At 40.7% G+C, this 12,504-nt stretch overlaps 1 protein-coding gene across 8 annotated transcripts in view; it reads right to left on the bottom strand.

Moving 5' to 3' along the window:
• Positions 1-12,504, bottom strand: part of FNDC3B (fibronectin type III domain containing 3B) — a 342,488-nt gene that overhangs the window by 23,904 nt on the left and 306,080 nt on the right. For all 8 annotated transcript variants that reach the window (XM_027587529.2, XM_027587528.2, XM_027587526.2 and 5 more), the window contains one exon: positions 4,608-4,820. In XM_027587529.2, the coding sequence (XP_027443330.1) occupies positions 4,608-4,820 (213 nt within the window). The remainder of the gene's footprint in view (positions 1-4,607; positions 4,821-12,504) is intronic.

Here is a 12,504-nt window from a genome sequence, read left to right as displayed (position 1 = left end):
TCTAATCCCTGTATTAGGTTAATGCAGCATTATGACAATGTTTACTTTGGGTATGTATTCTTCTTGCATACACAGGAACCAAAGACATTCAGATCTTCTGTGCTAGATTTGCTAAGAATAATAGACTTAATCACTCTACGGTCATGCCAGTATAATTTTTGTTTTTCTGCTGAAATTAAGTAAAATCTCTTGTGCTATCTGCTCACTGTTTCCCATTAACTTATTTTCTCAGCAAGATAAGTTCCTTATAGGTAGCCACATACCTCAAAAGACTTATCACATTATGGTAATTCAAGAAAAAAATGATGATTGAGTGATTACAATCTAACTGCTAGGGAATAAACTTGGCCCTATAAATATAAAGCACAGCTTGGAAGCTACTACATCGATATGCAGTCAGTGACCTTGGACTGGGAGCCCTGTGAGTCAAAAGCTTGAATACATGGAAAACAAATGTCCTGTTCATGGGGCAAAATATTTAAAAAAATTTTCAAGTCCAGGTGACCCAGATGAATTCTAGGTGGATTTACCTGGAGGCAAGGAATTTGGGTAAGATGCCCTTTTGGGATCCCTTCTATTTCCATGAAATAGCCCCAAACTTAAAAAGAGCCACATGTAAAAGAACGAGAATAGAAAGAGGCATTTAGTTGGAGAAAAATCCGGGGCACATTTCTGTGTTTTGGAGGTTGTACCCTTGGTTTCCACCCTATCCTGAGTCTTTATCACTTGCCTCCAACCTAAGGCTCTTTTGCACGAGATTTTAAGACTGGGACCCTTTAAAGATGCACTCACCCTATTTATTATCTTCTCTAAGAAGCCTTCTCTGCTCATTTAATTTTAAGCCTATAATCATAAGTTTAAATCACAGTAATCATTAAAATTAAATTCAAGTCAACTTATCAAAAACAACCCATTTTTTTCATCTAGCCAGTGGAGGGCTTTGGTAGAAATTCTAGCAGCATAGAACATGTTTCACTTTTTATTCAAAAACTGAGTAATGTAGATAAAAGCTCTCAGTGTCTGGTACTTTGTAGGTGCTCGATGAACAGAAGTCTCCTTTAGGAAGTTTGGGAATATATTTTTGGCCCGACATTATACTTAGAAATCTCTGGCTCATTTCAGATTTGATTGAGAGGTACATAAATAAATGTAACAAACCAGCAAAGTGCAGATGTAAAACTTAGGGGTTTGAGACCGTAAGTGGTCACTCTTAAAGAAAGTTAGTATCTGGGGCACCTGGGTGGCTCAGTCAGTTAAGCGTCTGCCTTTGGCTCAGGTCATGATCTGGGATTGTGGGAGAGAGCCTCGCGTTGGGCTCCCTGCCCAGTGCGGAGTCTGCTTCTCGCTCTTCCTCTCCCTCTGCCCCTCCTCCCTGCTCATGTTCTCTCTCTCAAATAAATAAATAAAATCTTAAAAAAAATTTATTATCTTTCTTATTTGTCAAAAGCAGAGACTAAGAGGTGCCTGGGTGGTTCAGTCGTTAAGTGTCTGCCTTCGGCTCAGGTCATGATCTCCGGGTCCTGGAATCGAGCCCCACATCAGGCTCCCTGCTCGGCGGGAAGCCTGCTTCTCCCTCTCCCCCTCCCCCTTCTTGTGGTCCCTCTCTCGCTGTGTCTGTCTCTGTCAAATAAGTAAATAAAATCTTTAAAAAAAAAAAAAAGCAGAGACTAAGATATGAAGAAAAAGGAGATTGCGTGCTCTAATCATTTGCAAGAGACACCCTTTGGTAAAGGATGTAGCTCACGAATGATCTATAAGGTTTCAGTGCTTTCAGGTGAAAAAGGTGACAAGGGACCCAGAGTTCACCTTCTAGTGTAGTCTAGGGTAGACTGATATTTTAGCAGCCAAATCGAGCCAACTCTTTAATTTTATAATTACCAAGCATGGAGTTATTAATTTTCATTGTGCTTCTGTCGTAAACGTTTTAAGACTAACATTACTTTCCTAGCTGACTAGGACAGCTGGACAACTCACACTTCGGTAGTTCTCCCTTTCAATGCCCCCAGCGCCTGGTGAGTAAAATAAACCAAAACCACAATTAATCTACCTCTGGTTCTTACCTTGGCCACTAGCAGGACATATAATATTTTTGCCACATACTAGTAAGAACTTATTAGTGGTTAACGCAATCAATGCGTACACTAGGGAATATGTGTACTTTTCCCAAAAGTCACAACTGGAAATCACTGTGGCGATGAGTTCAATGAAAAATCTGCTCCTTGAATGGAGATACTTACTTTCAGTTGGACAAGCCGGGTCGAAGTCCTAAAGAACCTCGAGGAGACTAGAATGGACAAAAACTATGCTAATCACAAGAATTATAATGTATCCAACTCAGATGATTTCTCCTTAATCCTCGTGAGTCAAGATCCGAAGTTAAATAAAGGCTTGGATTTAAGGGGCCAATCGATAAGAGAGTTCAGTTTCAAGACACTAAGGAAGGTCATCTTCAAACTCAAATTAGGCCAAGTTTCATCCTATTAAATCATAGGAAAATTATTCCACAAATAGAATGAGAATTTATTATGCTCTATACTCCCATCACTTTAATAACTTTGAGAGCATTGACAAATCTAATTTAAAAAAGATAAATTTGGACTCCAGATCATAAAATTAAGAAAAATACTGTTCCTAATGGTAAGTTTTCTTAAATTGCCATTTAAATTTAGGCAAGTCATTTATTTGATTAACGGTGCCATCTTGGGGCCTCCTGCCCTTTTTTAATAGCATGAATTGATTACTAGATTCAGCACTCTCTTCTGTCTGGCACATTTAAATGTCTCATGACAGCTTACTTATTTAGATCAGTGTTCATGGCACTTTTGTTCTGAGGATCTGTACAGTTCTCCATACGAGGTGCCCCCCTGGCAGATGCCCAGCATGGGGCAGGCCTGCAAGCGGATGCACACAGCTGGTTTGGGCCACAGCCGCTGCTCTCCCCACATTCCTTGAGGTAACAGTAGAGGCAACTGCACAAGGAGTTAAGCAGCCCCCACTCTGATCCCAATTCTGCAACCAGTGTCAACGTCTTAGGACCTCACTTTTCTAAAGCAGGACATGACCAGAAGATAACTCTTTAACGAAGATTCTCTCTACCACCAAAGGAAGCCAAAAGCCCAGGGAAAAAACAAAGGCTCATTTACAAATTTCCCCAACTGCTAGCTTTAAATATTTATCAGGATTTCTGTTAGTCCATAATTCTTGTTCTTGCCAGCCCTCTCTAGTCGAGGAGTCCCCTGCCGGTAAAATAATGAACCCGTGAAAATGCATCCAAAGGTACAAAGCAGAGTAAGATGAATGATCTTGTCTATGAGCAAGTATATATTTAATCTCTAATGAACCTACCAAAAGCCTCATTTTCTCTGTGCTTTCTACACCAGGACTAGTTTCCAATAGGACAATCACTTTCTGTTTTTTTTTACAGTCAAATTATGGGGCTTGACAGGTCCTTCAAAGTCAAGTTCAAATGTCACTCAAAAAGCCGATCTGGTCCTTGCAACCAGATGCTCTCTGCCTCCTCCAGCCTCCCAGAGCACTTTTCTCCAAGGGCATTCATGTTCTGAGACTATTTGGGGGTTGATATTATGCTGCTGGAGGCAGGGATTTGTTTTTCCTTGATCTGGGTCTCCACTGAAGGTCTGCCTCAAACAGTGCCTTCTACACAGCAGGACTCCACTGCACTGAAAGGAATCAATGCAGTCGAGTACAGAGTGGGGGGTGAGGATGGGACAGGGGTTTCTGTGCTAACTAAACCAGTAACCTGTGAGAAGGAGCAGGAGACTATAATGCATAACATGGGAAGGACAAAAACGGTTTTGTATTCTGCAGATATGCCTTGGGGAAGTAGCACATACCCGTTCCATCAGGGTGTCTCGGATTTATGGTCACCCCCCACCTCCTTCACCTGATTCTCTGGATTTGGACTTTTGGTCACAGAACATTTTGTCATCATTACCTTTTACTCTGCATCTGATTTATTCCTAAATACAGTGCAGAGGCCCATCTTCTGATTGGCCATTTTCAGAGGAAATGGAGTTAGGCTAAATAAATACTACGTGAAAGGCTGGATTTGATTTCTATGGCCAAGAGTTATTTCCTGGGTGTGGAGTCTTATAAAGAATCTCCTGTTTGCTCTGGTTAATTTGATCTTGCATTGCTCATAGATGCAGAGTATAATCCCCATCTGTATATCACCACAGCTATTTCAGATTGGTAAACATGTTTGTCCTGATGGTTACTGAATATTTAAAAAGCTAACATCTCTTCCTGAGTCTTACTTCCCTTTGCACTTGTAATAGAACGCTCTAACACAGCATGGACTTGAATCTGGCAGTTTTCTTTTTAGATAATTTCTCTACATTATCTGGCTTTATGAAAGAAAAAACAAACACACAGATTATCACACGTAGGCAAATCAGGGTCTTCAGAATGTTAGTTTAGAAATTTCTGACTGGAGGATGGAGGGTACAAAATGCAGGCCCGCAATGCATAGGAAATCTTTCAACCAGGAGGATGAGTGTTTGTATCAGAGGACCGACAAACGAGTCAGGATTCATTCCGCACACCAAAGGCACAGAACTGTCCGCGTGCCCTCCCCACCACCTCACCTCTTGTTTCTGTCCTCCAACTGCAGTGTGTACACCACGTCATCGGCTGCGTGTGTCTTGGTGTTACTGTCTCCCCATTTGAGCTTCAGGCTCTGGGGCCCTGCTGCAGCACATTCGAGCCTCGGAGGCAAGGGTGGTAATGGCCGAGTTTTTGCCCTAATGAACTGACTAAATGGTCCAGCTCCGATTTCATTTACAGCCTGAATTCTGATCCTGGGGAAAGGGAAAAAATACAAACATTGCAGGTTTAAGAAGCGGCAGTTCCTCGTTTGAAATAAACATTGTGTGGAGTATTTCTTAGGTGCCCCTAAAACAATATTATGGAATAAAGAAAAACAAGTTGAAGTAATTCAGGACAAACAGAGAACAGGGCAGCTTGGAATACAGATCATATTCTCCCTTCCAAAAAACAGCAAAAGTAAAGTAATTTAGCAAGATATCTCATAGTTCTTTAACTAAAAAAAAAAAAAGGCTATTGTCCTAAAGATGTGCTATTATATTTTGTTGCAGTCACCTGTTCGCTGCCTCAAAGTCAGTTTCGGGAGTGAGTGGGCTACAAAGAACAAATCAAATAGGGGAGCAAAGGAGTCTCTTCGCTCTCAATGACAACTCTTCAACTGGACATTTCTCCAGCCTCACCCCACACTCTCTGCTAGTCCATAACCAGACCTCAGTGTGCAGGCACTGCTGGTAATGGGGTGTCATTCAAATGAGCAAAAATCTTAACCAGATGTTTGCAATATGCAGCGTTATGGATAATAAAGATGCTATAACACTGCCCCCATGGTCTATGAATTTACAATCAAACAGTTAAAACTTAGACATAAAATAATACCCTACTCATTCCTATTTTTCTTGTTCCTCCATTTCCTTACTGGATGATTCAAACAGCCCTCCAAGGCCTTCAGACAACACAATGATGGCACCGCCCTATCCTCATTCTCAACACTGCTTCCCGTGGTGACTACATGGTCTTGAAGCTTGTTTCCTCCTGGCGTTTGGCAGCCTACACACCCCTGGTTCAGGCTTTTCTCCTCTGCTTCTCAGACCAAAGGTCTCAACGTCACGGCCCTGGCACCCCTCCACCCCCCGTTTTTCCTCTCTTCTTCTGTAGGGTATGGACAGTTTTCTCAGTAACCTGACATCACCATAGCTCCACTCACTCCCGGATCTGCCTCTCGGCCCCCTCTCTGTGCCCACCCCCAGGCCTCCAGCGGAAGCCTCCACCCAGGCCCCAAAACACATGACAATAAAAAATATAGTCAGAGGTAAATTCTTAGGAAACAGATCAATTTAGAAATATTCTTATAATTTTTACATACTTCTCATTTACAGAGATTATTGCTTACACTTAACTAGAATATACTATTTAGGTACTACAATACCTAAATTCATCTTGTGACCTCAGATTAGCATTAATTCTTCAAATGTACAGATTACATAATTCGGCCAGTCTAATAATGCGCCTGCAGACTGTGGAGAAGGAAGCAAAGCTGGGTTAATCACAGGTGAGAGGAAGCAAGCACAGCCCACTGAGTCTCCCCCACTGAATGCAGCCATTAAACTGGGACAATAGAAATGCAGCAGCCCTTTAACTCCGAAAGGTAAACAGTAGCTGGGATCTGGGAAAGAATGTAAACTACCACCCAACCAGCAGGGAATTCACCACTGTTTCCCCTCCGTGATCCCCCAGACTGGACTCAATGCAGCCTGAAATCCAGGAGCAGACATCTGCATGGACTGAGGGCTCTAGGGGAAGGAAGCCTGGCTCAGGGAAAGGGCTCTCTGGATGCTCAGAGCGCATGGGGAAAAATCCCCCATTCTTCTTTTTCTTTTCTGCATTCTCTCACTCCCCAGCTCTTACACAGTTCCTTCAGATTAACAGCATAAAGAAGAAAAAACACACAACCCTTTCAAGAGGCACAGAAAAAGCACCTGATGAAATCCAACTTCTATTCATAATATAAAAATTCTCAGAAAACTAAGGGTGGAAGGAAACTTTCTCAACCTGAAAAGGGCATCTACAGAAATACCTATAGGTAACATTATAGTCAATGGTGAAAGACTAAATAATTTCTAAGATCGGGAACAACGCAAGGATGTCTACTCTCAACACTCCAACTCAACATTATGTACAAGAAGTCCCAGCCAGTGGCGGGGAAAATGGCACAGAGACAAGAAAGAAAGACACCCAAACTACAAGACACTGCTGAAAATCTTAAAGAAGACCTAGATAGAGAGAGACATTCTGTGTTCATGAATTGGAAGACTGAGAAGAAAAAAAATGTCAATTCTCCCCAAACTGATCTACAGAGACCAATGCAATGCTAATAAAATTCCAGCAGGATTCTTCTTGGTAGATCCAGAGACGTTGATTCTCAAAGTTACGAGGAAAGGCCAAAGAACTCAAATTGCCAAACACAAAATTGAAAAGTAAGGATAAAGTTCAAAGAATCACACTTTCTGATTTAGGACTTACTATAAAGCTACAGTAATCAAGACAGTGTGGTACTGGTAAGAGACAGACACACAGATCAATATAAGAGAATACAGACTCCAGAAATAGATCCACAGAAATACGAATGATTGATTTTTGGCAAATGTGCAAAAGTAATTCAATGGAGAAAGCATAGTCTTTTTTAACAAATGGTGCCAGAACAAATGGATATCAAGAGGAAACCAAAACTCAATCTAAACCTTGTATCTTATTCTAAACTTGACTCAGAGTGGATCATGGATCTAAACATAAACTGTAAAATAGAAAACTTTTAAGAAGAAAACAGAAGAAAAACAGTATTTGTTACCTAGAGTTAGGTGAAGAGTTTTTACCTATGATGTGAAAAGCATGATCAAAAAATGAATGAATGAATGAAAGAAAGAAAGAAACAAAAAAAGAAAAAGAAAGAAAAGTTGGGATTTCATCAAAATTAAAACCATTTGCACTGTTAGGAGAATGAAGGCAAGCTACAGACTGGGAGGAAGTATGTGCAAATTATATATCTGACAAAAGGACTGTATTCAGAATGTATAAAAACCTCTGAAAGTCAACAGTAAGATAACAGCCAACCCAATTAAAAAATGGGCCAAAGATTGGAACAGACATTCCACCAAAGGGAATACACATATGGCAAATAAGCACATGGATAGTTAACATCATGGATTATTTGGACAATGAGACTTAGAACTACAACAAGATTCCATTATATCCCTATTATTTTTCTTATAAAGCTTAATACACACGCATATGACCCAGCAATTCCACTTCTTGGTCTTTAGAGAAATTACAATTTGTGTTCACACAAAACCTGCACACAAATGATTACAGCAGGTCTATTCATAATCACCCAGAACTGGATAAATATCTGTCTTATAGTTGGGAATGTAGCAAACAAGTACTTATCTCTGATAAAGTATAGCAAAAATTCCATTAAAAAGAGCCTTCCTTTTCCAAGATTCTATTAAACACGGGGCTCTATCAGGTCTCTTGTAGATATAACCTTGAAAGCCTAAAATAAACTCTGCCTCACCTCTCAACATGAATCTCACAGCTTTATGGTGTTAATGCAAGAGTTTTTTTCTGTGATTGGACAGGAAGAAATTTTTCTGCAACTGGAGAGAAAAAATCTTTTTAAAAAGGTGGTCATCATGGTGGTTGGAATTACCCTTTTTTCTTCTTAGGAAAAGAGAAGTAAGCCAGACATTAAGTATTAGCCTTTCTTCAATGGTGTGACAAATCTCCTCACCTACAAGGTTTATATTAATGTCTTTCTACTGTCCAACTACCATTCTCTCCCTTTATTGTACGGACAGGTATTCCTAGAGCCCGGAGTCCAAGATGCTTTCTTCTATCTGCTTGCCCATGGTCCTCCAGAGCCCAGCTCACCTTGTATTCCGAGTGACTCTACTGCTTTGCTCTGTGCAGCCCAAACAGCCCTGAGCTACTCTAAAAACAATAGGAAGTAAGGTAATGGGTTGCTTACAATTGTTATTCTGCTCAAGAAAAGAAATGAGAGATCTGACTCATTTAGGAGAATTAAAAACGAGTTTCTAAAATACAAGTATCAAGATACAAAAATAAAGTATTGAAATAGATTTAATACTTGATTTCTTTGTTTATTCACTTATTTCTCCAAAGCCTCTATAATATTTTGATAGGTATTATATTCCTTACATTGAACCTCTATGGTTCTCTGACCTTTTACTGATACGTGTTTGGTAGGCACTTAATCTTGGCCTTAAATACACACACACACACCACCACCACCACCACCACCACAAGAATACTATGGTAGCATTTTAATTCTCTTTAGCAGTGAAGCCTCTTTGGGAATCCTGCTCATCACTTTGGTGTGACCCTGGAGAAAAATACCTAACACCTAATGGCTTCCTTATTTACAAAATGGGTATACTAATATCTTTGCTGCATTTACAAAAAAAACTTTATTACTTCACTAAGACAAGGCATATAGGAAGCATTTTCCATTTTTAGATATTTTCTATTTCACCACATAACCAGAAAAGGATTCACGAAGGGCAAAAGCACTTTGGTGAACTTTTTGTGCTAATTTCTGGAGTTACCATTCTTAGGACTTCTTTTGAGACTGTCATTCCTTTCCCAAGTAAAGAACATGGGCTGATCATCCATGAGGTGGGCACAGCGCTGGGCACGGACACGTGCGGCCTCATTTGGTTGATTACCACCACCTTGCTTTGTAACTTGAGTCATTTGTTAACACCATCTATGTTTTTCCTTTCTCCAAATTATGGCCAAGGAACCAGCAACACCTAAAGGGATTCACATCTCTGTAAAGCATCCTCAGGAGGGGAGGGGAAGGCACGGAGCTGGGAGACAGAGGGAGGCGTTAATAACCCCTGTAATGAGCAACGTGGAGAACGGGCTCTGCTCATCGGACTGTGCTTTGGAGTGGCAGCTAGTATTTCCTCTTTGAGAGAGGAGAAAACTGCAGTTCAACTCAGAGAGGTTAAATGACCCAGCTTCAACGACATAGTTACTCTTGGGCGTTGAAGCCTAGATTCGATATGTACAACAGTAGCCCTAATTTCTAGGCTGAAGCCATGAGGTAGGAATTACTCTGTTTTACAAATGAAGAAACTAAGGCCTGGCTGGGTTCAGCCATGTGCTCGGATCTACACAATAGACAGAGGTCAGATCTGGTGTGAACTTTGTCTTTTTTAGGCTCAAAGTCTTTCGTCCATTCTGGCACACCATGCTCTCCGAACAGAACTTGAACCTAACACAGTCTCTAATCCAATCAAGAGGTCATTTTAATTCAGACCACTTTCAGTTCAACAACTGCCTTTTGCCAATAAAGTGGGCATCTAAAACAGTTAAAAAAATTTTTTTGTTTTTACATTATTTAAATAACTTTTGGCTTCAAAGTCAACTACTTAAATTTTAAAATACCTCAACTTATCTACATTTTTACACAACACATTTTGTTTCAGTAAAAATGCATGAAAAACCTTTTTCGGTGTAGCTGATGCACTGAACATTACTTAGTTCTAATGAAAAGGAAAACTCAGAACTGAAATACAACTGAGGAACTGATAAAATTAGATGAGGCCATGGGGCACCTGGCAGGCTCTCTCAGCAGGCAAAGCATGCAACATTGTAAGTTTGAGCTCCACCTTGGGTGTAGAGATTACTTAAATATAAAATCTTAAAAAAGAAAAGAAATAAGGCCATGTCTTCTTGCATTTTGGTAAAATTATTACATGCTCTGAGTCTACAAGGCTGAGAAAGCTGAACAAGGACTATGATAGTTGCTGTTTATTTGGGAGTGAAAAATGCAGTGTGAAAATAATTTCCTAATTCCAGTGGGAGCTCATTCAGGACTAATGAGCAAAACAAACACTGACCTGAGGAACAACTCCAAGAATTCACCTCAGAAAAAACCGACCTTCAAGTTTTATTAGATTAAGTAAAGTCTACCCCAAACCCAAACTTGAGAGTCTTCTCTTTAGCTGAAGTAACATGGTAATCTTGAAACTTAGATAGGATCTCCAGGTTTCGTTTTTTTTCTTTTTTTCCCTTTAAATGTATTGTATCAGTTTCTGAAATCTTAAGCTGTGCATATTAAGTAAAAGGGAAATGGAATTTTGCCTTCCAATTAAGGGAAGTGATCTCTAACTCTTGAGAAATTCTATCTTGGCCAGGCTGATGTGAAAAAACCAAGTGCCCAGCAGTCTGTGATACCCATCAGTACACCGATAATTCTGAACAAAGAAATTCAATTAAGCATATTCTTCATAGCTTTTGATTGAAAAATCCACTAATAAAATATCTCCTCCTCCTCCTCCTACTAGTTGTAGATGCTAAATACATTCCTGCTTCAGAAGATCGTAGCCTTCCAGGGGCACCTGGGTGGCTCAGTCGGTTAAGCGTTTGACTCCTGGTTTCAGCTCAGGTCGTGATCTCAGGGTTGTGAGATTGAGCCCTGTGTGGGGCTCTGCGCTCAGTGTGGAGTCTGCTTGAGTTTCTCTCTCCCTCTCCCTTGTTTAAGAAATGATGCCAGATTCTCACAGACCTATAATCTGGTCACAACCCACTTTGTACCTCATTTCTTCCCTACCAAACATTAGCAACAGATCATTTACTGAATGCTGACTTACTGTGTGTCAGGTCCTATAGGAGGTGCCTGGAATCCTATAAAACACACCCTACGAGGTAACTAAAGGTATTATCTCCATTTTACAGATCAAAAACTGAGGCACAGAGAGAGCTTAAATAATTTGCCAGAGGTCACAGAGACAGTAAGTGAGGGACCCAGGATTGAAGTCAAGCTGTTTGACTTAGAATTTGTCTCCTAATTCAGCCCACCTCATCTTGTTACAATGATTTTTGATTCACTTTTTGACAGGCTAATGTAGTGATGGACATATCCTAAGGACTCAAAAGATGTTATTTTCATCTCTGTTTTACCTAGCCAAAGGGGCATAAAGGAGTGTAATGAACAAATCTACCTTAAGTTTTAGTTGTTTGGTAGCTCGGTATGAGTCAGACACATAATGAGGTTGCCAAAAAAAGTAATCTTAGGCAACCTTCCTAACTGCTCAATATGGAGAACATGGAAGGTGCCAGTCTGGCTCTGCTCTCAGACAGCCAACCAGACCATTCCTGGAGGTCTGGGCAGTACTCATTATAGAGTCCATCAAGAAACAGAACTCACCCAGTGAAGAGGATGGAGGAGCTAATTGAAAACCCGTGCTAGTGAAGACAGATTTGAAGGAAGTGAGGATGGTTAAGTAGAGGACAGCTGACACTATACGACAGTGATGTCTAGACCCCCTGGGTCCTACTAAACCACAGTCTACAAGGAATGGGGCTCAGACTTGTGTAGGCTGCAAAAGCTGTCCAGGTGATTCTCATATACATCAACACCCAAGAATCACTGCTCTAGGACAGAAGTTCTTAAACTTTAACACATACATCAAAATCTCCTGTAGGGCTAATTAAAGCAGAGTGCCAGGCCCTACTCCTAGAGTTTCTTGATTTAGTAAGTCTAGAGTAGGGCCTGATAATTTGCATTTCAGCCCGTTTCTAGGTGATGCTGGTGCTGCTGGTTCAGGCCCCACACTGTGATAACCACTGCTCTAGACAAAGGCCCAGGATCAGCTGAGCAGATGTTGGATGCATAGGAGTTTTAAACAAATATAATGGTAACACTATAAAATTCGTTATTCACAAATGGAATGGACTGCCTGGTGAGTTGAATCTGGAACAACTGCCCTGTCACTGGAGATACTCAAGCCAGGGCACTGGGAGGGGATGACCCAGGTGATCTCTCTCTCCGGCTCGCAGAGCCCTATGGCACCATGTGCCAAAAGAAAGCTATTATGTCTCTGTTTTCAATAACATTTTCTTCTCCTCAAGCCA

The sequence above is a fragment of the Zalophus californianus genome, chromosome 1, assembly GCF_009762305.2.
Source record: "Zalophus californianus isolate mZalCal1 chromosome 1, mZalCal1.pri.v2, whole genome shotgun sequence".
Classification (NCBI taxonomy): domain Eukaryota; kingdom Metazoa; phylum Chordata; class Mammalia; order Carnivora; family Otariidae; genus Zalophus; species Zalophus californianus.
This window is presented reverse-complemented; position numbering and strand designations above follow the sequence as displayed.